Source organism: Melanotaenia boesemani, chromosome 6 (assembly GCF_017639745.1).
Source record: "Melanotaenia boesemani isolate fMelBoe1 chromosome 6, fMelBoe1.pri, whole genome shotgun sequence".
NCBI classification, from domain to species: Eukaryota; Metazoa; Chordata; class Actinopteri; order Atheriniformes; family Melanotaeniidae; genus Melanotaenia; species Melanotaenia boesemani.
In genome coordinates, this window is record NC_055687.1 from 39227085 (window position 1) to 39253343 (window position 26259).

Here is a 26259-nt window from a genome sequence, read left to right on the forward strand (position 1 = left end):
CCTTTTTTGCCTGTGGAACTCTGGAGGCAAATGATGAGTATCGGCAGGCTAAGAGGAACACAGCTTCCATGATCGCTGAGACAAAAATTCAGGCATGGGAGGAGTTTAGACCGGACATGGAGAATGACTTCCGGACAGCTTTGAGGAGACTCTGGTCCACCATCCTGTGGCTCAGGAGGAGGAAGCAGTGCTCCATCAACTCTTTGTATAGTGGGGATGGGGGACTGCTGACCTTCACTCGGGACGTAGTGGGTTGGTGAAGGGACTATGTCGAAGACCTCTTCAATCCCACCATGTTTTTCGATGAGGATGCAGAGTTCGGGGACCCTGGTGTGAGCTCTCCTATCTCTGGAGCTGAGGTGGTTCAAAAGCTCCTCTGTGACAGGGCCCTGGGGGTGGATGAGGTCCGCCCAGAGTTCCTTAAGGCTCTGGATACTGTAGGGCTGTCTTGGTTGACACGCCTCTGCAGCATCGCATGGACATTGGGGACAGTGCCCCTGGACTGGCAGACTGGGGTGAGGGAGTGCTCCAGCTTGGACTGGGTGATTAATCGAATTTTAATCTCAATTACGATCATAAAAAATGAAGTGATCTGATTTTTTGCTTCTTTCTCAGTTTAATCTTGTGCTCTTTTTAGTTGCAAATTGAGCGCCACTTGCATTGCAGTGCTCTGCTGCAGACTCCTCCCACAGCCCCAGCTGCTTTGGTTTAATTCACCACGAGTTGCCAACACCTCTCAAGTTAGACTGAAATGTTGCGACTAAATAACCCACCAACTGCCAGAGAAACAAAGTGGTAACAAACGTTATAAACAAACATTACTTTTTTTAGCCAAAGACCAGTGCTCAATTGACACAGTGAAAAACCCGGGATTACATAAAATCATCAACACTTTGGACAAACGGTATCACTGCCATCTCATCACCATTTTAGTGGAGTGCCTCGCCTGCTCTGTATGATGAGTGTCATGAGGGTGTTGTGAAGAATGTGGCTACAGTCCAATGTTTCGCCACCGCTATGAACCTGTGGTCAAGCTGCACTGTAGAGCCGTATACAAATTTCATGCTACATTTTTATCGACACGGATGACATTTGTCCAGACTCGCTGTTCTCAGTTCACACAACAATAGCCACGTGGGACCAGGTGGAAGGAAACTAGTCTGGATTACCACAGACAAGGCTTCAAATGTCATACTTTCTGCCCACCCCCCACCCCCCTGTTTCTCTTTCTCTCTCTCTAATTGTGTTAAATAATCGAGATCTCTACTTCTATCAAAATAATCGGGATTATAATTTTTCCCATAATCGAGCAACCCTAGCTTCAACCACAGAGCGATCACACTCCTCAGCCTCCCTGCTAAGGTCTATTCAGGGGTCTTGGGGAGGAGGGTCCATCGTATAGTCAAACAGCGGATTGAGGAGGAGCAGTGTGGTTTTTGTCCGGTCGTGGAACAGTGGACCAGCACTACACTCTCTTCAGGGTCTTGGAGGGGATATGGGAGTCCACTGAATCAGTCTACATGTGCTTTGTGGACTTGGAGAAGGCGTTCGACCGTGTCCCCTGGGACTCCTGTGGAAGGTACTCTGGGAGTATGGAGTGCTGGAACCCTTGTACAAGCCGTCCGGTCCCTGTACGACCGGTGCCGGAGCTTGTGTTCTGTCAGTTTAGCATCAGAGTAGCATACATTACGTTATTGTATATATATATATATGTCTATATATAGGCATATAGATATATATATATACTGTATATATATATATTAGGGCTGGGCACGTTAACGCATTAATCACGCATTAGCGCAACAATTAATTAACGCTGTTAATTTTGTTAATCGTGCGTAAATTTTTTTTTTTTTTTTTTTTTTTTTTTTTTTTGCTGGCCGCTATCTTTGACCACAGAAACATGGTGTCCATGTCTCCCTTTCCTGCTGCAGCGGTCCGTTTGATGTAATCAGGAGAGAGCAGGTTTATTAAAATGAAGAGATGTTTTCTGTCTGGAACTTAAGAAAGAGGAAGAAGAACCGATGATTCTCTTTGTCTAAACTCATGCAGATGGCAGAAAATCGTGATTTTTGGACAGAAAACTGTTCCCAAAAGACAATGAGAAACATTTAATTTATTTTTTTAAATAAATGCAGCTTTCATTTATACAAGACAGCTAAGGTATGACATGCTTTTTGACTTTTACAAACGTGAAGCATAAATCGGGTCTTCTTCTGCCTCTGGTTCGGTGAATCTTGGTCATAGTGAGATGAAACTTCCAGCTGTGGAATCTGTGAGATTTGAGCTTTCTGTAGAGGAGTCGTTTGTTCGTGTTCATAGGGAGACATCATCTGTGTTTACATATTGTTTCGTACTTTGTAAACCTGGTATTTAAATTATTGTTGTCTTAACTGTGTTTGTTGGTGATAGAAATGGTTTTACTGAGCTGGTAGCTGAGATTCTGGACTTTCTGTGGATACCACACATGTTTATAGTTACATCTACAGACCTGACGTTACACCCAGAAACAAGATGTTAACCCCTTAAGTCCCGGTAGCAGAGGCTGCAGAATGAAAGGATTTTATATCCATAAATCTGGATAATGAAGCAGTGAAGGTGCATGGATGGAAGATATTGTGCATATTGTGAATATTTCTCTCTCCTCACCATCTAGAAGTTGTGAGATTCTCATCCTGCTTTCTGTCTTTTCACCTGATGCTGATATTCATCACATATTGGTCCTTCTGTGTTTAGAAGGAAGCAGCTTCACAGCTTTAAATTCATCCTGCTGACTTTTTACCTTTTAGTTAGTAAATCCTGAACATTTTGTCCTTCTTTATCATAAATATGTGATTTTATAAATATATATGAAGAAATAGTTTAACTGTTGCTGTTTAAAGAGAAAACTGCTGCTAAACCTGTTTATGTGTTTAGTGCAGGGGTCTGCAGCCTTTCCAATCCAAAGAGCCATTTTTCCCTCAGCCAGCTAAATAAAACTCCTTTAGAGACGCAGATGTTACCAGACTTTTCAAAAAGGCAACTTAATATATATTTTATAAGAGCCACCATAGGATATTTGTCATTGTTTAAGAACCACATTTTTATTTCCATTTTTAGGTTTTAAAATAAATAAAAACATAAGCCTTCATAAAAAGAAGATAGACAAACTTTCTTCTAAGGGATATAGGTACCAGAGGAGCCAAACAGCAGCTGCTGGTCGATGGAACTGTTGCCTTAGATTGTAAAACCAGACATACCAACTTGTGCATTACCTGGATTGATTACCAGAAAGCCTCTGACTCAATGCCACATACATTGATCCTAGAATGCCTGAAGTTGTACAAAATCAACAACACTCTAAGAGCCTTTGTTGCAAACTCAATGAGGCTTTGGGGCTACTGGGATAATAAGCTGGCCAAAGGAGGAAGTTCAGACCACAAATGTTAAAACATGGAAGCTGTTCAACATGCATGGAGGGTTCCACCCCAGATCCAGTGTCCAGACTATACACTAAGGACAACATTCAAGCTCCATGAAGACATCAGGAAGATGGCCCCAATGGTACTAAGTGAATGCCTCAGGCAATGGAACCTGGAGGAGAATGAAATGGAGGAACCATCATGGAGGACAAGTCCCTGCATGGGATGTACCACCAACAGAGAGCTGAGGTGGTGGACGTGAGCAAGTCCTACCAATGGCTAGAGAGGGCTGGACTGAAGGACAGCTAATCATGCCAGCACAGGAGCAAGCTTTGAGTACCAGGGAAATGGAGGCCCAGACCTACCACACCAGGCAGCATCCCAGATCTGGTGGCCAAAATGGTGGTGGCCAACCAATCGGACATTGTGATCATGGAAGAGCAGCAAAGGAAAGCTGTAGTGATGGATGTAGTATCCCCACTGATGGAAATATCAGGAAAAAGGAACATGAGACACTGGAGAAATACCAAGGATGCCAGGAAGAGCTGGAGAAAGCCTGGAAGGTGAAGGCAACAGTAGTACCAGTAGTCATCGGAGCACTGGGGGCCGTGTCCCCCCAAACTTGGAGAAGTGGCTCCAACTGATACCTGGAGAACCATCAGTAAAACCATAGTAAAAGGTGGCAACACATAGCAAGAATCACAGTAAAATAATAAGTTACATTAAAATAATTAAAAGCAAAATAAGTTAAAAAGTTACCTTATAGATTTCATGCATAGGCGCATGAGAAAAGAAATGTTTTTAACCTGGAATTAAAAATGTCTACATTTGGTGAAAGTTTAATCTCCACTGGCAGCTTGTTCCATTCTCAGAAGAGAGCAGTCCTAGGAACAGCTAAGATACTGGAGGACCCTCAAGCTCCCAGGACTCTGATAGAGGACCCGAGCTGGAGAGGAACAGCTACCCAGCCTACCCAAGAGAGATGGGAGGGTGGGTGAGGGAAGAGTTTTATATATAAATATATATATATATATATATATTAGGGCTGGGCATGTTAATGCCTTGTTATCGCGTTAAGGCATTTATTATTTAACACCATTCCTTTTTTTTTTTTATCACGCATTAACACATAACCCCATTCTATCTATTCACCAATATTTTAACCCACGTGCTCTAGTTTTTGTCAGGTTAAATTTCCTTTTAGTGGATCAGTGAACCAATGGGTTCCAGCTTCCACATGGACTCAGGCAGCAGTTTTCTCCCATGATGCAACTCTCTCCCTAGCTGCAGCAGCAACAGTTATTCCTTTTTTCATTAATTTCTGCTTTGTGTTTCTCATACAATAGTATAAAAACTCCTTGCATGAATGGGCTGAAAGTTTCCAGGCCAAAGTTTCTTTTTAGACTCAGAGTTAGCTGAACCCCTTGGAACAGGTTCCTTCTCTTCACAGTGTTGTGTAAATGTTTGACTCTCTTGGGGTATTTAAAACAATATGGTGTGAAACTGGTCTCCATGATGCAAGATACAGCTTAGAGTTGGAGCTCAGAAGTTGAAATGATGTCTGCTTTTATCTTTTGCTCAGCTGCTTTGTGTGCATTAGCATTAGATAACCAGACAGAGCTAAGTGCTCAGGTTTCATTTGGCGGATTGCTCATTCACACATTTGTTCTGAGATCCATCCATCCATCCATTTTCTTTCCGCTTGTCCGGAGTCGGGTCACGGGGGCAGCTGCCTAAGCAGAGAAACCCAGACTTCCCTCTCCTCGGCCACATTCACCAGCTCATCCGAAGGGATCCCGAGGCGTTCCCAGGCCAGCCGAGAGATGTAGTCTGTCCAGCGTGTCCTGGGTCTGCCCCGGGGCCTCTTTCCGGTGGGACGTGCCCGGAACACCTCACCAGGGAGGCGTCCAGGAGGCATCCTAACCAGATGCCCGAGCCACCTCATCTGGCTCCTCTCGATGTGGAGGAGAAGCGGCTCTACTCTGAGCCCCTCCCGGATCACCGAGCTTCTCACCCTATCTCTAAGGGAGAGCCCGGCCACCATGAGGAGTGTTACGACCCATATCAGGGGTATGGAAGGGCGCAACATAAAAGCACGTTGAGGACAGGTGTAAAAGTCAACCAACACAGTTTATTGACATAAATGTAAAACGACAAATAAAACCTGTAACAAAAGATGGTAAAGTGTTGGGGTTAGTGAAACTGCTGAAATAAAGAAAACGATTTAACCCAAAAACACAAACACCACCGAGTAAAACCAAAACGTGTCCATAACTCGGGGTGATAACGAAACGAACCAAAAGGCAGCAGTTCCAATAAACTAAGTGACATCCGTCACAACCAAAAGCCTAATCTAGCCCAACACAACATAAACCTAATACGTAACACAAAGATAACAAAAAGGCTGAACACAAACGAAAGCCTAGTGATGCTTAAACCAATACTGAGTGTAGATCAAAAGGTAGGTCCAAACTAAATGTGAAACTAAATGGACTGTTCTACCGTTCCCCCACGGGGAACACACGAGCAGGCAGGAGTGGTCCTGCTGCACATACTCAAACTGTCCAACCTCAAACAGACTACCAACCAGCACAACAAACACCCAGTAAAACATCGCCGCCATTATCCAGCCAAACACAAAGAGAAGAGGCCACTTGTGCTAATTAGCCTCTCTCATCCCAAGTGAGGGGAAGCAGCCTGTGCAGCCCTACTTCTCCCTCCTGACTCAACACTGCAGCAGTCCTTTATTTCCTGGTTATCTAGGAAGCTGCAAGGCGATTGGCTTGAAGGCCAACCAATCAGAGGGAAGGAGAGTGATGGACAGCCGATGCAGCCAGTCCAAAGACACGTTAGGGCCCAGCCTTTTCAGGCTGAACAAGTCCCAGCTGTAGGCAATGATCACCACTAAACTCACGTCCCTCAGGGGACGTAACACTCTCCCCCTAAAGTTACAAAATCCTCTTAAGGATTTTGAAACACAAAACCTCCTAACTTAACTAACCGCTCCCACACACAAACAAAGAGGGCATTTTTAACTTCGGGAACCCCCCCACAACAACAAAAGGTGTGGAAACACACATGGCCACTGAGTGCACAGCACGAATCCCTCGACGAGGGCTTAATACGAATCCCTCTGCCACACCAAAGGTAGGGAAACACACACGGCCACTATTACAAAGTGCACAAAGCACATAAACACTAAAGCGGCCTTCCCAACACAAACAAAGAGGGCATAAGTTACTTCAGAAATCCCCCTACACAACAAAAGGTATGGAAACACACATGGCCACTATACAAAGTGCACACGCACATACAACTCCACTAAAGCAGCCATTCCACACAACGAAGAGGGCCCAACACAAGCGTGTCACGAATCCCCCTACGAGGGCATAACACGAATCCCTCTACCTCACAAAATGTAGGGAAACACACACACACACGGCCACTATTACAAAGTGGACAAAGCACGTAAACACTAAAGCAGCCTTCCCCACACAAACATAGATGGACGAAACACAAATTGCCCACCTCATCCGGCCACCACAGAATCCACAAAATGGCCGATGACGAGTTCACTTCTGCATCCCTGAAGTCAGGCACCGAACCCTAAGATGCATCTCACCAACGAAGTGAACAAGCGCTGCAAACTAGCAGCCGAAGGGGGAGGGGGTGTCCGAACTCGTGCAGCCTGTTAACGAAACCACCAGCTTTCCTACACCCTTTCCTGGATGTTCAACAGAAGGAAAGCAGAGCGAGTCAGGGGAAGGTAAGCAGGCACTCCTGCTTCTCACACCAGACAGACGAAGAGAGTTTTCCCTCTATACACACTGGGTCGCCCCTAGGCCAGAGCGCCCATTCATAGCTGCAAGAACAGGTTCTGAAACACCATATCCTCTCCCCACACGCCTCCAACGGAACCAGCTCAGCATCCAGGTGCCAACCTCCAAAACACAGAGTGAACTCCCCACTCGGCACGAGACCTGCCTGACAGTCTCCACAGGAAGCAGCTGGAAGGAAGCCCTTCAAAACAAACTGATCCTACTCGCGTCCACATAAATGACAACCACGGCTGGTTTAGCCACAACGTACCAACAACCCAGGGAACTTTCTAGGTGATGTAAAAAAAGAGTCTACCCCTACCGGAAAGAAAGATCCCGGACGAGCCCCCATTATGTTACGACCCATATCAGGGGTATGGAAGGGCGCAACATAAAAGCACGTTGAGGACAGGTGTAAAAGTCAACCAACACAGTTTATTGACATAAATGTAAAACGACAAATAAAACCTGTAACAAAAGATGGTAAAGTGTTGGGGTTAGTGAAACTGCTGAAATAAAGAAAACGATTTAACCCAAAAACACAAACACCACCGAGTAAAACCAAAACGTGTCCATAACTCGGGGTGATAACGAAACGAACCAAAAGGCAGCAGTTCCAATAAACTAAGTGACATCCGTCACAACCAAAAGCCTAATCTAGCCCAACACAACATAAACCTAATACGTAACACAAAGATAACAAAAAGGCTGAACACAAACGAAAGCCTAGTGATGCTTAAACCAATACTGAGTGTAGATCAAAAGGTAGGTCCAAACTAAATGTGAAACTAAATGGACTGTTCTACCGTTCCCCCACGGGGAACACACGAGCAGGCAGGAGTGGTCCTGCTGCACATACTCAAACTGTCCAACCTCAAACAGACTACCAACCAGCACAACAAACACCCAGTAAAACATCGCCGCCATTATCCAGCCAAACACAAAGAGAAGAGGCCACTTGTGCTAATTAGCCTCTCTCATCCCAAGTGAGGGGAAGCAGCCTGTGCAGCCCTACTTCTCCCTCCTGACTCAACACTGCAGCAGTCCTTTATTTCCTGGTTATCTAGGAAGCTGCAAGGCGATTGGCTTGAAGGCCAACCAATCAGAGGGAAGGAGAGTGATGGACAGCCGATGCAGCCAGTCCAAAGACACGTTAGGGCCCAGCCTTTTCAGGCTGAACAAGTCCCAGCTGTAGGCAATGATCACCACTAAACTCACGTCCCTCAGGGGACGTAACAAGGAGAAAACTCATTTCGGCCGCTTGTATTCGAGATCTCGTTCTTTCAGTCATTACCCACAGCTTGTTACCATAGGTGAGGGTAGGAACATAGATCGACCGGTAAATCGAGAGCTTTGCCTTTTGGCTCAGCTCTCTCTTCACCACGACAGAGTGATGTAGAGCACCGATCCACCTGTCGATCTCCCGCTCCATCCTTCCCTCACTCGTGAACAATACCCCGAGATATGTAAACTCCTCCACTTGGGGCAGGACCCCATCGCAGACCTGGAGAGAGCACTCCACCCTTTTCCGGCTGAGGACCATGGTCTCGGACTTGGAGGTGCTGAACCTTACCGGGGAGGCTGAGGAGTGTGATCCCCCTGTAGTTGGAGCACACCCTCCGGTCCCCCTTTTTGAAGAGGGGGACCACAACCCCAGTCTGCCAGTCCAGGGGAACTGTCCCCGATGTCCACGCGATGCTACAGAGGCGTGTCAACCAAGACAGCCCTACAGCATCTACAGGAACTCCGGGCGGACCTCATCCACCCGCGGGGCCTTGCCACCAAGGAGATTTTTAACCACCTCAGCGACCTCAGCCCCAGAGATAGGCGAGCCAGCACCAGCTACCCCAGACTCTGCTTCCTCGTCAGAAGACGTGTTGGTGGGATTGAGGAGGTCTTCGAAGTATTCCCTCCACCGCCTCACAACGTCTCGAGTCGAGGTCAGCAGCCCCCCATCCCCACTGTACACAGTGTTGACGGAGCACTGCTTTCCCCTCCTGAGCAGCCGGATGGTGGACCAGAATCTCCTCGAAGCCGTCCGGAAGTCATTCTCCATGGCCTCTCCAAACTCCTCCCATGCCCGAGCTTTTGCCTTAGCGACCGCCGAAGCTGCGCTCCGCTTAGCCCACCGATACCCATCAGCTGCCTCTGGAGTCCCACAGGCCAAAAAGGCCCGATAGGACTCCTTCTTCAGCTTGACGGCATCCCTTACTGCCGGTGTCCACCAACGAATTCGGGGGTTACCGCCACGACAGGCACCGACGACCTTACGGCCACAGCTGCGGCTGGCCGCCTCGACAATAGGCACGGAACACAGCCCATTCGGACTCAATGTCCCCCACCTCACCCTGGACATGGTTGAAGCTCTGCCGGAGATGGGAGTTGAAACTCTTTCTGATAGGGGACTCTGCCAGACGTTCCCAGCAGACCCTCACAACACGCTTGGGTCTGCCAGGCCTGACCGGCATCCTCCCCCACCATTTGAGCCAACTCACCACCAGGTGGTGATCAGTTGACAGCTCCGCCCCTCTCTTCACCCGAGTGTCCAGGACATGCGGCCGCAAGTCCGACGACACGACTACAAAGTCGATCATGGAACTGCGGCCTAGAGTGTCCTGGTGCCAAGTGTACATGTGGACACTCTTATGTCTGAACAAGGTGTTCGTTATGGACAATCCATGACGAGCACAGAAGTCCAATAACAAAACACCACTCGAATTCAGATCAGGGGGGCCGTTCCTCTCAATCACGCCCCTCCAGTTCTCGCTGTCATTGCCCACGTGAGCATTGAAGTCCCCCAGCAGAACGAGGGAGTCCCCAGAAGGAGTGCTCTCCAACACCCCCTCCAAGTACTCCAAAAAGGGTGGGTACTCTGAACTGCTATTCGGTGCATTGGCACAAACAACAGTCAGGACCCGTCCCCCCCCCCACCCGAAGGCAGAGGGAGGCTACCCTTTCGTCCACCGGGGTAAACCTCAACGTACAGGCACCAAGTTGGGGGGCAATGAGCAGGCCTACACCTGCTCGGCGCCTCTCACCGGGAGCAACTCCAGAATGGAAGAGGGTCCAGCCCCTCTCGAGGGCAGTTGTTGCAGAGCCCAAGCCATGCGTCGAGGTGAGTCCAACTATATCTAGCCAGCACCCCTCAACCTCGCGCACCAGCTCAGGCTCCTTCCCCGCCAGAGAGGTGACATTCCAGGTCCCTAGAGCTAGCTTTTGCAGCCGAGGATCAGACCGCCAGGGTCCCCGCCTCTGGCAGCCGCCCAGCTCACAATGCACCCGACCCCTATGGCCCCTCCTGTAGGTGGTGAGCCCACTGAGATATCAGGCTAAATATACACATAAGACAACTGAATCAGAGTTTTCATCTCTCCCCGTTAGGGGCTCTTCATTCATCTTCTTAAGCTTTAGCTAACTTTTTGGAGAGACCACTGTCCTAACATCACCAAAAGAATATATTCAAATACCTGAGCAGCAGTGAGCCAAAAAATTATGTTTTTGTCTGTACATGCACATTTTACACTGAAGAGTCCAGAAGTATTTCACATGCATAAGTGTGCTGAATGTCTCATTTAGAGAAAGGATGATACAACTAAACACCACATTTTTATCCTCTTTCCATCTGTGATGCTGGGGGTGAAATTGATATTGACCAGCAGCTCACAATTGTACATATATACACATATTAACCATAAGATAAGTAATTAAAATTAATGAAATATGAATATCAAAAAACAATCTAAGAATTCACTGTAGTCCAGTCTGATGGTCATAGGGACCACGGACCTCCTGAACCTCAAGCCTGCAGCCTCTCCCCACAGCTGCTTCTCTGTCCTGTCACAGGGTGTTATGGAGGGAGTGTTTATTATTGTCTATACTGCCCTACAGTTTCCTCCTCATCTGCTGCTCCACCACTGTTCTCATAGGGTCTAGCTCCTTACCCAGCACAGACCAGGGGCCTCATTTATCAACCTGTACGTAGCAAAGCGAACTACAGGCGGCGTCTTCTGCGCAAAAAGAAAATGCTGCACTGGATTTATCAAATCGTGCACTCGCACGTCCTACATCTGTTTCTGTTTATAAATCAGAATCAACTCTAAAGCGGGCGCACGTAGGGTGACCAGATGTCCCGCTTTGTGCGGGATAGTCCCACATTTCCGTCACTTTTTACACGTCCCACAAATTGAGACGTTGTGCCGCATATTTAACAGACTCCCGATTTTGTGTTGAAATCTGGCGTTCATAACCCGATTGTGTGACAAAAGCAGTGAGAGCTGTCATTACTCTATTGCTCTGGTCATAACACGCAGTCTGTCTGGCTGATTAGATTGAAATGAATGTCAGTCAAACTAGGAGGCAGGACTTGAACGTCCACGGCGCACAGCAAAAAAAAAAAAAAAAAAAAAAAAAAACAGATTATGGAGACCGCAGCGAAAAAAAGAAAATGCTGTTACAACAAAGATTGGGAAAGCACGTACCTCTGGGTTAAACCTATCCAAGGCAGCTCTGACAGAGTTTTTTGTAATGTTTGTCAGACTGATTTTTCTGTTTCACACGGCGGGGAGTACGACGTGAAACGGCACAGAAAATCTGCGAGTCACACAAAACGTGTCGCTCAAAAGGAGGCTTCCCAGTCAATGGACATGTTCCTGTTAAAGCCCAAACAAGATTCAAACATAGACAAGGTAACGGCTGCTGAAATAACAAGTGTTTACCACACTGTGCAACACTCTCAATCATACAGGTCAGAAGACTGTGGAAATAAGCTAACATCGATCTTGTTTCCAGACTCTGAGATAGCAAAGAAAATGTCATGTGGTCGTACAAAGGCAGCTTCCATAGTAACAGATGTGCTTGCACCTGCCTCTGTAGAAATCTGTTTGGGAGAATTAAAAACACCAGTCGTTCAAGATCTCCCAAGTGACAAAAAGGCCCACACGCCATTTTTTTCAGTGGCTTCAGATTCATCTAATCACGGTAAAACTAAACTGTTCCCACTGTCTCTGAGATACTGGACACCAGAGCTGGGTTTGAAAAACAAGATCCTCGACTTTTATGAGGACAGCCATGAGTCAGCTGCTACCATACACCAACAGATTACAAGCAGGTTAGAGGAACATGGCCTACAACTGGACATGATTTCAGCATACACTGCTGATAATGCAAGTGTAAACTACGGGAAAAACAATTCTGTTTTCCAGAAACTAAAGGCAGACAACAGTGGCATCATTAAGGCAAACTGTATGGCCCACATAGTACACAACTGTGCAAAGCATGCTGGAGACAGGCTGAACATTGACATTGACTTAGTAGTGAACAAAATATTCAGTCACTTTTCAGTGTCTGCACAGCGTACAGAGGCACTGAAAGCAGTTTTTTCATTTGTGGAGGAAGATTATCATGTAGTACTGAGACATGTACCCACAAGATGGCTGAGTTTGTGGCCTGCTGTCCAGAGGCTACATGAGAGCTGGGCAGCTATCAAGAGCTACTTCTTGTCACTGGGGGAGAATCAGTGCCCAAAAGCACTTTGGCAGCTGTTCAAAATGGATCAAGATGGTGAGGGGCAACCTCTTGAGCTGCAGGCCTACCTGGCCTTCCTCAAAAACACACTGAAGATCTTCCATGATGTTGTGCTGCTGTTGGAGGGACAGGATGGGACCGTCTGTGAGATATATGACCTGATGCTCACTCTCAAGACAAAGCTCCAACAACGGCAAATGGATTCCTTCTTTGGAATGGAGACCACTGCTCTCATCCAACAGTTTCCTGAGCAAAGGGCAGAAACAATCAAACAGGATTTTTCCAACTTCTACAAAGCTGCACTCAACTACCTGGAAAAATGGTATGACTTCACAGACAACAACTATCAGAAAAATGTTGCATGCTTAGCACTGAAAAGCAAGTTCACATTCCTCCAGCTCAGTGCTGCTGTAGAGGTCCTACAGATAGAGAGGAAAGTGGACATGGATGAACTGTATGAAGAGTACTGTGTGACTCTGCCACAGCAGCAGGAAATTGTAGAAAGAAGAGCTTCTGTTGCGGAGAAGTGGTCCGTCTTGCTTAAAGGGACAAAGACACCAAATCTGACTGCTGTTGCATCTTTTCTCATCAGCATCCCCATAACCAACGCTGCTGTGGAGAGAATGTTTTCCCTCATGACTGCAGCATGGACTGTCCAGAGGAACCATTGCTCTGTGGAGCTTATCAAGAGTGAAATTCAAGTGAAGACCAACTTTGAGTACAGTTGTAAGGAATTCTACAGCTATGCACTTAAGCAGAAGGCCTTATTGGAAGCTGCACGCTCAAGCAAAAAATATAAAGCCAAGAGGAACACCTAAGGTAAGATAAACATTGTGTAAGATATAGATTAGGACACTTAGCCAGTGTGGTGCTAGATTTTAAGACTGCTGTTCTTGTGTTTCACCTCTAGGTGCTTTATGGGGTGCTGAAAGTGCATTGCCTGTGTGGGCCAGGTCTGTCTGCAGTTATTGCTGTGATTGTGAAAACTGAAATACTTGTGATGGGCGAAACTTCCATCCAAAAGAATTCAGTCAAGTGCTCTCCTTGGTGCAGGAAGAGCATTTATTGTGTTACTGTTACTGTGTTATTGTGTGCCTGTTGTTATACCCAGTGATGCATTCATTACAACTGGGTGGCAATGTCCATTTCTTTAGTGTGAATAGTGATTCTGAGCTGAGAGATGATAGTTAATGTTTTGTTCGGATAATAAGTCTATGTGCTAAATGTAGCATATTTCATTACTTGTCTTGAATGTGTGGGTTCAGTATGTTCTACTAGAACAAACACTTAAATGCTGTGGTGTTTGGAGTTGTGCTGAGGTTGTTGTTGGAAATACTTGCAAGCCAAACCATTTAAAACCACATTAAAGAACAGTTGAAAGAAGAATTGAAGCCTTGACTGCTTATTCTGTTTGATTGTGTTTAATTAAGGTGTGTTAACTTGAGAGAAACTGTGAAATAGCATGAAAGTTTTGCTGTTTGCTTATGTCAGAGAATTTGAGAAAGTTGAATTTAAGTAATATATATTTGTTTTTAAAGTAGTAATGTAATATAATGTTTAATAGTAATGTTATGAGCTAAAGGGCAGAATAGAAAGAGTTTTTTTTTTTTTTACTTTATCTTGATGCATTGGAATCTCACATTGTCCCACACATATGTAGTCGTTGTCCCACATTTGGTGAGTTGGAATCTGGTCACCCTAGGCGCACGTGAGGGAGCACCTTGCCCCGCCCACATGGTGGCTATAAATGGTCAGATGAATGTAATACATATTCATCACATCATTTCCATGATGGCTCGGGAGGGAAGAAGAGGAATTTTTCGGGGTGTGAGACAGATATTCCTGATTGACCATGTTGAAAATGTAAAAATGTTTAACTGGTGGGCATGGCGTGGAAATTACTGGTGTCAGAAAGGATAAATAGTGGCAGCAGGTGGAGATTCTGTCATCACAGTGTCAGAAGGGAAGACATGCCAGAGATATCGGAACGCACAGCTGGATATCTCAGTCGGAAGAACATCCGCTTGCCATGAACAGTAACACCTTCCAGTTGGGGTCTTAGGCAAGACGCTGCAGCCCACAGTAGATCGTTGTGGAGAAAAGCTGCTAAATGATAGTAATGATGCTGGTAATGTAGTCTTCTGTATTAATTCATAAAATGGAAATGTACAGATACATCTGAGACTTGTAGCAGTTTATTTAGTGTTAAATAATATTTCTTTCCAGTTGCTGGGTGGGTGGTGCTGCAGCTGGGTGGGCGGTGCAGAGGGACACCATCACCGCTATTAACCAGGTGGACAAGGAGTTGAGGGAAATGAGGACAAGAATAAAAACATTGTATAAGAATAAATAAAGGAAATCCTCCTCTTGTGTGTTTCGTTAGCGTAGCATCACTTCTAGACCTCCAGCCTCCAGTCTGGTCCCGCTCTGCTGGAATGAAGGACCAAAGCTACTTTCCATACTGACTGCTACATGCTGGCAGCAGACTGGCTCCTTATTTATCTGGATGGGTTTTATAACATGGAATTTTTGTATCACAATGACAGAACATGTTTTAGTGGTTGTGTCACGTCGCCGCTGATAGGGGTCAGTTTTCCCAGCTGCTCCCGAACGCATCTCCAGTTTTTCAGCTTGATAGCTGATGCGCTCCAGCTGGACTGCACCCTTTATATACTGGACTGTGACAATCCTTCAGGGCCAGATCGTCTCGGTTTAACCCTGCACGTATCCAGCCTCTGTTTCCTGTCTGTTACACAGCAAATTTTGCAGTGATAAATCAACACTTAAAGAGTTAAATTTAACACCGTGTCTGAGTGTATTTGGTCCTTATCGGAATTGGTGTTAAATTTACTCTTCCCATAGTGTTAAAATTTCAGAGTAAAATTAACTCAAAATTGAGTAAAAAATTAACACTGGACTACACCAGACAAAGTTAATAAAATTTAACACTACAGGTTAAATAACTCTAGAGAGAGTAAATATGATTCTCAGGAGTGTTGATAATATACACTGCTGTGGTAACAAATCAACTCTGATTCTAATCCCCATGAACACTGAATAGAGTTACTGAAGGTTAACACTGGAGGCTCATGTAACTCTGAAAAGTGTTGATGGTACTCTTGTTGCTGTGAAAAATCAACTCAGAGTCAAATCCTGCCAGTCACTAACACTGCACAGATAAACATTTGGTGTTATTATTACACTTTTGTAGTGTCAAATTGTATCTATGCAGAGTCATTCAATATTGTTTTTTAAAACGTACAGTAAAAGCATTTTCCACAAAAACCACTTACCACAAAAATGCATTTGACTTAACTTTTTATTGCATAAAAACACTTTTTAAAGATGCATAACATTTGCATTTTCAACTAGTACAAAAATATTTTTAACTCATGACCTGTTCACGTGTTCATGCTGCATTTAAAAAGAAGGTGAATAGTTGTGCAATGGGTGTGCTTGCCGTGCCAAGCAACCCAACACCACAACTTGTTCACATGCGTCACCTTAAACCTTTTGAAACAGCACAAGCAACAGTGTTACAGTAAGGTTGTACAATGGTGTGCTTGCCGTGCCAAGCGACCCTATGACAACCTGTACAAATGGGTCATATTACAGGGCTCCAAGTGAACTATAAATAGAACATTTGAGGTAGATGTAGGTGTGCCTGCCGTGCCAAGCAACTTATCTCAAGTCTGCATAAAAACATTACATACAAAACAAACTTTTGGTAAGCCCAACAACGCCACCAAGTTAAAATAATAAACCTAGATTTGCATGAAATGGCAATATGGCACAATATATAAAGAGGAATCTGTGGTTCCATATTTCATTTGAACATCAAATGGTTTGAAATACAAAAGATCATTTATGTGCAACAACTTTAGGACCCTGTCTGGATGCAGCTTGACCTTAAACGCGTGGTAATGATCATCAAAACAAATGGACTCCATCAATGTTCCACAGAGCAAAACACAGTCATCTTTTACGACAATGTTCTCAATCTTGCAAAATACAGGCATCTCATAAGCTACCTCAGTACAGATAATGAAGTCACAACGGTACTCTGTACCATGACATTTTATCCACCTGGCAGAATACACACTGGTTGACAATACAGTTCCAAATTTTGCAGCAATTGCTGCACCCTGTTTCAACTCATGAAGTGTCACAGTCTTTCCTGGACCTAAAATTAATCTTTCCTTGTGAAAAGTTTCATGATACATTGCCATATAATTTTGGTGCTTTGTGGCTAATGTCTTTGTAATATTTTTAAAACTTTTTAATTGCTGCTTGAAGAAATGATGTTTGGCTTCATACCGCATGCACCATGTGTGCAAAATCGGACCAATCTGCCTTATACAACGAGGGTAATGAATCATGAAATGATGCTTTGGCAAAAGAGTTATTTCCGGAAATAACTGCTTGAACAGCCGATGATGATCAAAGATTAAATGTTTTAGGTATACAGTCATGCCTTCTGACAGGACGGGGGAAAATACAATGTTAACAATATGTAAGAGCAGAAGTAGGAGATGCCAATGTTTATCATCTGTCTCTATCAAATCCCCAAATAGTAAAGGCATATTGCGCAACAAGCACCAAGATTGTATGGCATTCAGGCCCAAATCATTACTTCCATCAAGCAACTTATCTGTTGGCAGAGGTGGACGGTTTCGCTGCTGATTGAATCCATAGTCATATGCATGTATTCTTCCAGCCACTTGTTCAGCACTTAGGAAGTTGCCTTGAATGTACTTCAGAATCAGTTTCACCTCAAACTGGCCAACCCCTTCTAAAATATCATGCATTATGTCTACAGAAAAGTTGTTAGCTGTGTTGAAATACTTGAGTGAATTCAACAAACAAACACGTTTCACACCATATAAATGAGGCAGCCTAGGATCTGTTTGTAAAGTCTGACAGTGCTGTGAATGTGTATCAACAGTTCTTAAATCAACTTCTGGATCATCTTCACAGAATACAGTCTGAAAAAATTTTTTCTCAAGGAGACAAAAGCGACAGCAATATTGAGCCCCAAATGACTCCACAAAGCCAAATAGAACATGCAAACCAAGATTGTCCCCAGTGACCTGAACTACAGTACCACGAATCGCATGTTCAGTAGTTGGAATTTTAAGTCCCTCTGTCTCAAGCACTTTCAAATCATTAACAAGTGGTTCAAGTATCACATTTAAGCCATAACGCTTGATGTCCTGTGCATGGAATAGAGCACACAAATGAATATTCATTAAAGATGAATTAAAAATTGGAGGGAAATTCCTTAGAGTAAAATATATAGCACCTAATTTATGTAAACCCTTTTTAGATCCCAAGACATTTGCAGTTTCAAAGTCATCATAAAACAACTGAATTTGCAAGGCATCTTTTTCCACTGAAAATAGGGGACTTTCTTTAAAATAGGTGGCATCTTTCAAGTCTGCATACACAACTTCCTTGGGAATATACCTTGGCTTTAACATGTCTGCAAATTCTGATTTTTGTAAAATATTCTTCAGGGTTTCCAAAATGGGAACATATGCAAACATATCAGTTATAATTACTTGGTCATATGTCCCAGTACTTTTGTTTCTTCTGCTGTCAAATCTTGTTCCGACAACTTTTTGAACAGGTTCAACGAGTCCCCATTTCTCTTTTAAGTGTTTGTTTAGTTTTGCTTCTGAATTTAAAGGTGTGAATGGATTTTCCAACATCTGGAAGGATTGTTCTATTTTGCTCCTATTTTCTGTATCCTGGAGAGACAAGCACTGTAAAGCTACATCCTTAGCCTGACTGTAAATCTCAAAAATCACTTCTTCCATGGATGAGACAAACCTCTTAACATTAGACTGACTTAATCCAGCTGCTCTGAGTTGTGTGATAGCTGCAGCACACCTATCTAAAGTGCTGCTATTGGAAATTGTCGATGATGTAGATGTTATGGCTGTCTCTTCTACATTAGCTGTCATCAGCTCTCCTTCATCACCGTGGTCTGCTCTGCTTGGATTGACACCATTGTTAACTTGCTGGTCAATACTGTCCGTGTGCTTGGTGTTTAAATGTTTCCTAAACCCAGAAAAAGTTCCAAGCACACGCCCACATCCAGTCTGAGCACATTTAAGGCGAAGATTTTTTCCATCCAAGTAACCATGAACTACTCTCAAATGCCGAACAAGTGAATTTACACAACTTAACTCAATCTGACAAACAAAACACTTCATGTCAAATCGCTTCAAGTACTAATAAAGCAACCTAGCCACTAATGAAGCAACCTAGCCCGAACTTCTGCGACCCGAGGACTCTCCTTCACTTTGCCAACATCTATGTTGTAGACAGTGGTTTGGATGAATGTGAACATGTTGTTCAGCATGGGATTGTATGATGTGGCAAAGACGTAATGCGCCTTAAACAATTCATCAAAGGCACCAAGAGAAGAGGTTGACCTGCAAGCAATGGCATTCTTGTCAAGGATGATGAAAAACTGGTGAGGTGCTTTCTTCTTAACTCCAACAGCCAGAAGATAGGGTTGCGTGCTGGTAGTGATAGCATCAAGATGCTCTTGGATGCTGGTTCCTGTCTGAGAAAAACACAAAACATGTGGTGAGACTATTATAGTTACATCATTGTAATATTACAAAAAAAGCAAAAACAAAAAAATAGTTTACATTTATATATACAGTATTTAACTGTATATGATTGTTACCGGCAAAACAGAGGCTCCTGAGTGAAACATTTCCAAATAAAAACATTATTAAGAAACAATTCATTAAGAAAACAAACCTTTTTAAAGACCACAAGATGCTTCTCTGCGTGGGAAGCAGACACCTTTCCAGGTCTTTTACAACCCTGGGCAGAGGGTGGAATCAGATGTAACAACAGCAAAATCGATGAGAGGTCACTGTCCCAACCTGTAAAAACATAAATTTTAGTGGACCATGAGCAAAATTTTGCGATTCTACAATTTCAACAGCTCTCTTAAAAAAAAAAAAAAAAAAAAAAAAAAAAGACAGTTGTTCTATGTGATCAAAAGCCCTCTAATTTAACCACCCAATTTTCATTTAATATTTTAACTATTAATAAAGACACCATCCTAACCATCATCCTGGCTAATGTGTCTGTGAACCCACAGGTACAGTAAATGTGTTATTGTTCCATGTCTTATGTGACTGAAAGTTTTTGTGTCGCTAGTAACTATCAATACCTGGAATACAGATCCTGACATTGTTCTGCACAGTAAGAACTTAACACTAACATAATTATAGTAAAGCATACATAAGTGCAGCCAGTAGAATGTGGACAAAGTCATACTTACCAAGGTCAACATCCACTTCAGTGCCATCCTCAGGAGGATCGGCTGCCAGGAGGAGATCTTCGAGCTCGCTGGTGGATGGAAGCTTTCTGCATTGTTGGATAATCTTTTTCTTGAAGGAAGTCACCCATTTCTCCAGAAACCTGTCTGAGACATCCTCCCCAAACATCAAAACAAAATCCTGTTCCACCTAGGGTGAGAATAATGGGTAAGAATTTCAAAATTTCACAGCCAAATGAATTACATAAATTGTTTGTCACTAAAAACACACAAATAATGAAAATAGTCAAAATGATTAAATAATTACCAAGCCTTTGACATCTTTGAAACGTGGAAAGACAGACAGTATATTGCTTGACTGCTGGGGGTCAAGGACCATGTTGCGGCGGAAGTTAAATGTCAGCCTCATCTTCTTCTTGATAGTGTCCTCATCAGCTGAATGTTTAATCAGTGCAATGGCCTCCTTACACTCATCTTCACTCAGGACAGTGTCTGGAATAAACTGGGACTCTCGTCTGGCAACTGGTCCTCCAGGCCCATCATCACGAGATCCTCCTTCAGATGATGCTACACGATATGGGAAAATACCATATTATGACAACCATATACACTAACAGACAAAAACCAAATCCCACACACAATTTTCAGATCTAGTTATAGTGTACCTCCATATGACAACTGTCTGTCTCTAGCAGCCGATCTCTGAATAGTTTTAATCCTCCAGGCCAAGTACCCAGTGCCACTCTCACCATCATAATAATGCTCCTTGGATGGTAAAACGATAAGACAAACAAACATTCCAATAATTAAAGTTTTTCTAAGTTGCTTCAAAGTGACTTTTGGACATAAAAAAAAAGTGATGTTTTGAATATCAATCCACCACTTCTCCCTCTCTGCTCCCTAGGCCTTTCCTGTAGCTCCACCCAAATACATTTTTGAATAACACCATGGGGTGAAAACAACACCATCTCAGCCATAGTTCCATAACTGCAACTTGTAAGAGACTCATGTATGCAGAGGAACATATATATATATATATATACACACACACACCAATTTATTTGACAATTGTATGAAGGAACTGAAAGTGTTGAGTTCTAGATTTTCCACTGAGATTTTGAATTTGAAATTGAATTTTGAATGCTCTGTTAGGAATGAAAATGTTTCAATGTAGCATTTAACATCATAACAGTCATTATACAATGTGACTTACATAACCGTTCCTGGAGAATGGGTCACTGAGATATGGGAATAAGCTCACAATTCCTCTGGCATACATTTCTTTCACCTGTTTAGGTGGTGATGTGCTGCAAGATAAAAAAAAATGTAGTAAGAGTTCTTAGTTGTATGCACTGGGTTTAACATTCAACAGTTGAATTTAATCCAACAGCTACATTGAGCGAACTAAAAACACTTCACAAATTACCCATTTTTCTCTGTCATGTCAGCTGCCAGTATGTTAACCATTTTCCTTCTGGTTTCATCTGTCAGGGACTTGCTTCGAGTATATTCCTTCATTATGCGGTCCCCACCAGGTTTCTTGGTGAGAATGGATTCCACCAACTTCAAACAAAAAGCAAAATTCAGCATGTTGAGAATATATCCCAGTAATACATTAGTTACTGTTAATGAAAATATTAAGTTCTATTGCTAAGCATGTAATTTAAAAAGAACTTAACTCTTATATTTTTAGTATTGAAATAACACACTTTTTTTTCGGACTTTTGTGGACTAACATAATTCGTGCTCAGCAATGGTGTGTGTGTTAATTCGTACGTGCTTGGCTTCTGTGTCCAGCCTCTGTCGTTTACTGGAAGGACTCTCTGAAAGGATGACTGTATCTCCAGAATCAGATGAATCAAGGGATGGTGGTTCGGACTGCTTAGGAGATGGTACCGTGGAGACAGACTCTGGCCATGATAGGAGAAGCAGATGGAAGGCAAAACACAAATAACTACAAGGAACTAGCATGTCCATTAAATACTACAATATAAATTACAAATATAACTGATACAAACCACTGTCATATTTGATGGTTAGTACTCCAGCTGAGGGATCTTTAACTACATCTTCAAATACGTCCTCATCCAACTCAGTCCCGGAACTGTCAACAACCTTCACACCTTCTGTCACAGCTGGCACACCAAACTTTTCAAATGCTACAGGAAAAGACAAACGCTTGTGTAAATCAGACTTATGCTGGTTTCACACTCAAATATATAATCAATATGCAACATTCCTTTTGAACAAACAATGAATTAAATAGTGAAATGAAATTACTCATATTACTTATACTAGTATTACTTACTATGTATAGTATAGTTTTGCATATATACATAGACTATATTATAAATTAGTATTACTTTTTAGGTAAAGCATGCAGTAAAAGTTACTCAATTTGGCTAGAGAAGGTAACATTTGTGAAAGGTACAATTACAGTTACTATAGTATTAGCACCTTAAAGCTTTCTTACCTGCAATCAAAAACCCTTTCAGATCCAGCTCTGTTACTCTAACAAATTTTTGGACATCACCAAGCCTGGTCTTGACCAACATGGTTCCTGCAGCACAAATTTCCTCATTGTCACAATTTGCTTATTATGATAAAAACACAAATATAATAGCATGGTGCATGGTTTTCAACAGAGCACCCCTGCAGCAAGACCAACATTTATGAAGAATGTTCAGTTTGAAAATAAAATAATACATTTGTTTCATGCCACAACACATAGGACAAATGGTCAGCTTTTAGTAAAACTGACAGGCAGGTTGAAGTTCTACTTACGTCTAATCATATCAGCTTTAAACTAAAGTTCCAACCACGTTTATGATTAGAGCATCATGCCTCAGAAATATGACCGAGTGTCTTGTTAGCAGGTGATTTCACAGCTGCTAGACTGTCTGTACGGCACATACTGTGACACACTGCAGCATTTCACGTGGTCTTCCCCTTTCACCATTCAAAATAACGAGTGCGTGCAATTAACGTTAGCTTAGGCCTGACGGAAAATCACCCCAAAAAAACAAACATGAGCGTCTATAATGATGTTACCTTATGTTATGTCAAACTGCAGGGGAGGTACGCAGTCAACCTTATGCAAACTCATTCCCCAAAACAATTAACGTTATAGCTATTATTTTTATGTTGCATCAGATAATGACTTAAGGTAATACGCTAATGCTGTAAGTAATTAACTTAGCTGGTAGTTTTTATGTTCACCAGTTTAAAAAAAAAAAAAAAAAAAAAAAAGGCGCAAACGCACAAATAATGGGTGACGTACCTAACCGTTACTTTACAGCAGTTTTACCAAAAATGTCACCACAATGTAAGCTATGTTAATAAAACAAAGCTACCCCCCAACATATATTGCAAAGTTAATTGGCTTTTACATGGTCAAGTTGGACACGCGCACATGTTAAGCTAGGCATTCACTCGGTCACGTTAGCCGTATTGAATTCGGTGTTAATAAGTCAAAACCAGCTAAAATACGGTGGACAACAACACAGTGTTCGTCTAAAATGACATTGCGGTTAAACTGTCTGACATGAATTGAGTTAAATATGTGATATGAAGAAACTTACCGCAGTTTGTTCAGGAGGGAAATAATGGCGTCCTCGACGGTTTGTGCAATGAAGAGATGGGCGGGGCTTTCCTGAGTCAAATCAACACATCTTTTAACTCCGGAAATTTTCACCAAAACTGGGGGGGATTCTACTCAGTCTGTTGTTGTAATTACTCTGAAAGAGTCAATGAACCTCGACACTGCATTATTAACACTGCAGATTTTACTGTGTACCCGGTATAACTGTCTGCCTGCCTGCCTGCCTGTCGTCGACCCTTTATTCCGGTACCTGGATATTCGCCTCTGCCCGCTCCCTGAGTGATAACTCAGCCTTGTCTGCCTGCCTGTCTGCCATCAACCCTGTATTTCCGAACCTGGACTTTTGCCTCTGCCCGCTCCCGGACTGGTAACTCTGCCTTTGATTAATTATTGGATTCCCTGGATACTGACCTCTTTAATATCCAACATGTGGTGTGAAAGGTAATAGTGGATTGTGTACAAATATTTCACATTTCACATCATTTCCTTGATTTTATTCTGGACCGGTGGTGTCACTGTTTCCTATATTTCTAGATTCTGTACGTACACCCGGGTCAGAGTAGCCATGACGGTAGGAACATTCTCCCGTCAAGTTTGTTTTTTTTTATAAATCCCAAAAGTTGACTATATTTGGCGTACGCCGGTTTGTGTTCCTAAACTAGCTTTAGAAATGAGGCCCCTGGTCTTTTTAACTAGTTTGTCCAGACGTCTCCAGTCTTTGTCTGTAGTACTGTCCCCTCAGCAGACCACAGCATCAAACACAAGCAATGACTTTGTGATAAAACATCTGCAGCATGTACCTGCAGACACTGAAGCACCTGAGCAACCTGAGGAAGAAAAGGCTAATGTCTAATTCTGATGGTATAAAGGAATGGTTCATACAGATCTGAATATATAATGGCAGGCTCAGGACCCTTCTCACCGGACTCAGGATTCTAACAGATTCTAACGTTCTAGAGTTTTTAATAACAAAACTTAAAATTTTTATGGTTTCAGGCTTCTCTATCTTGGAGAATTACAAAGATGGAAGGGAGGAATGAATTATAGATTTCGCCTCCATATTTAACCGTGAAGGGGGCTAAGGAGCCAAACTGTCCGGAGCTCCTTGTTGCCAAAACATCAGAACACTGACGGTGGTAGCCCAATAATAATGTTCAAATGTCGGTAAACCCAGCCCCCCATGGTTTGGATTTTTGTAGGTGGTGTTTTGAAATTCTGTGATTCTTGTAATTCCAAATAAAATACAGAGTAATGGAGTCAAGCTCTTTAAAGAATGCTGATGTGAGAAATATAGAAGGATTCTGACCTGGAAAGAGAAACCATTTTCAGTGAGTTAGTGCAACCAATCACTGAAAGAGGCAGGATTTTCCAGGCTTCTATATTTCATTTAAGCTTAGTACTAAACTCTTAAAGTTTTTTTTAAGCATGAGTTTTGGGTTTTTGGGTATTGTCAAGCCAAGGTAGGTAGGTGAAGTGATCCTAAACTACCCGAAAAGGGGTTGCTTCCAAAAAGCCTGATGTGAATGTGCTAGAAAAGGGACATGAAATTCACTTTTTGCCCATTTGATTGTTTTTCCAGACAGTTGAGATGATTAGCTCTAGCAAAAGGGTAATTTATTCTTCTGAGTTTCTTTAGCCTAATATGATATCATCTGCATACTAACTAATGAGTATTTTTGCATCCCCTATCTTCAACACCATAATTTCTGGATGAGCTCTTATTTTTAGGGCAACAGGATGATAGATGAGAAATGTTTATTTAACCGACTCACTAACATTTTGGTAATTATTTTCCTGTCAAACTTCTGATGTGCAATAGTTCTGTAGCTGGCTGCTGTTTCTTCTTTGTCTCTCTTCAAAATGAGGGAGATTTTAGCCTTGTGAAGAGTTTTAAGTAAGGTTTTATCCCTCTTTGAGTTCGTTATCATCCTAAGTAAGAGCGGAGCAAGAACACCGGAGCATTTCTTATTCACAGCTGAAGCCGTCAGCCGCTTTGTCCAATGAAAATGGCTCAATAGCAGAGATAATTTCTTCCTGTGAAAAATCAGAATCTAGATCTTCCCTGGCAGAATCACTAAGCTAGGCAATGTAAAGAGTGAAAGAAACTGGCCAGGTCGGCATGAGTGGCGTTACGTTTGGAGGAATGCCGTTCGCTGTAAAACAATCATTCATTCTTTAGGGTTAGTTAACCGAGTCCCTGCTCTATGTCATGCTATGAATCATCCTGGAGACCTGTACACATTTAAGCTGCCATGACAAGAGCCTTGTGGGTTTATCCCCAAGATTTAAAGAGAAGGCTGTTGATTTGGTTACCCAGGAAGAAATTATGTTCATATTTAAGATTAACTATTTTTCATAGTCTTCAGAAGAGTTTGAAGCTCAATATGTAGCCTCATAAGTGGGAAGGGTGTACTCAATCACTAGTAAATGTCTCCCCTTTTCTTTTTTAGTAGAAAATTCATGGGAAATGATAATTTCCCGGATAACAGCCTTCACTGTATACCCCATCAAGTCAGATACCTCACCGCTATTGTTTATTTCTATAAAATATTTTAGCTTGGTGGAAATAGTCTCCACAAAGTTGTCAGAGAGCAACAGAGTGTTAAAACA

General features: G+C 42.9%; 2 protein-coding genes across 3 annotated transcripts in view; both read left to right on the plus strand.

Moving 5' to 3' along the window:
- tgfb2 (transforming growth factor, beta 2) overlaps positions 1–26259 on the plus strand; it is a 117851-nt gene that overhangs the window by 11108 nt on the left and 80484 nt on the right. The window lies entirely within an intron of this gene.
- On the plus strand, positions 11170–14317 carry LOC121641831. Its single transcript, XM_041988162.1, has 2 exons — positions 11170–13561; positions 13653–14317. The coding sequence occupies exon 1, from the start codon at positions 11638–11640 to the stop codon at positions 13558–13560; it is 1923 nt and encodes a 640-aa protein (XP_041844096.1). The 5' UTR covers positions 11170–11637; the 3' UTR covers position 13561; positions 13653–14317.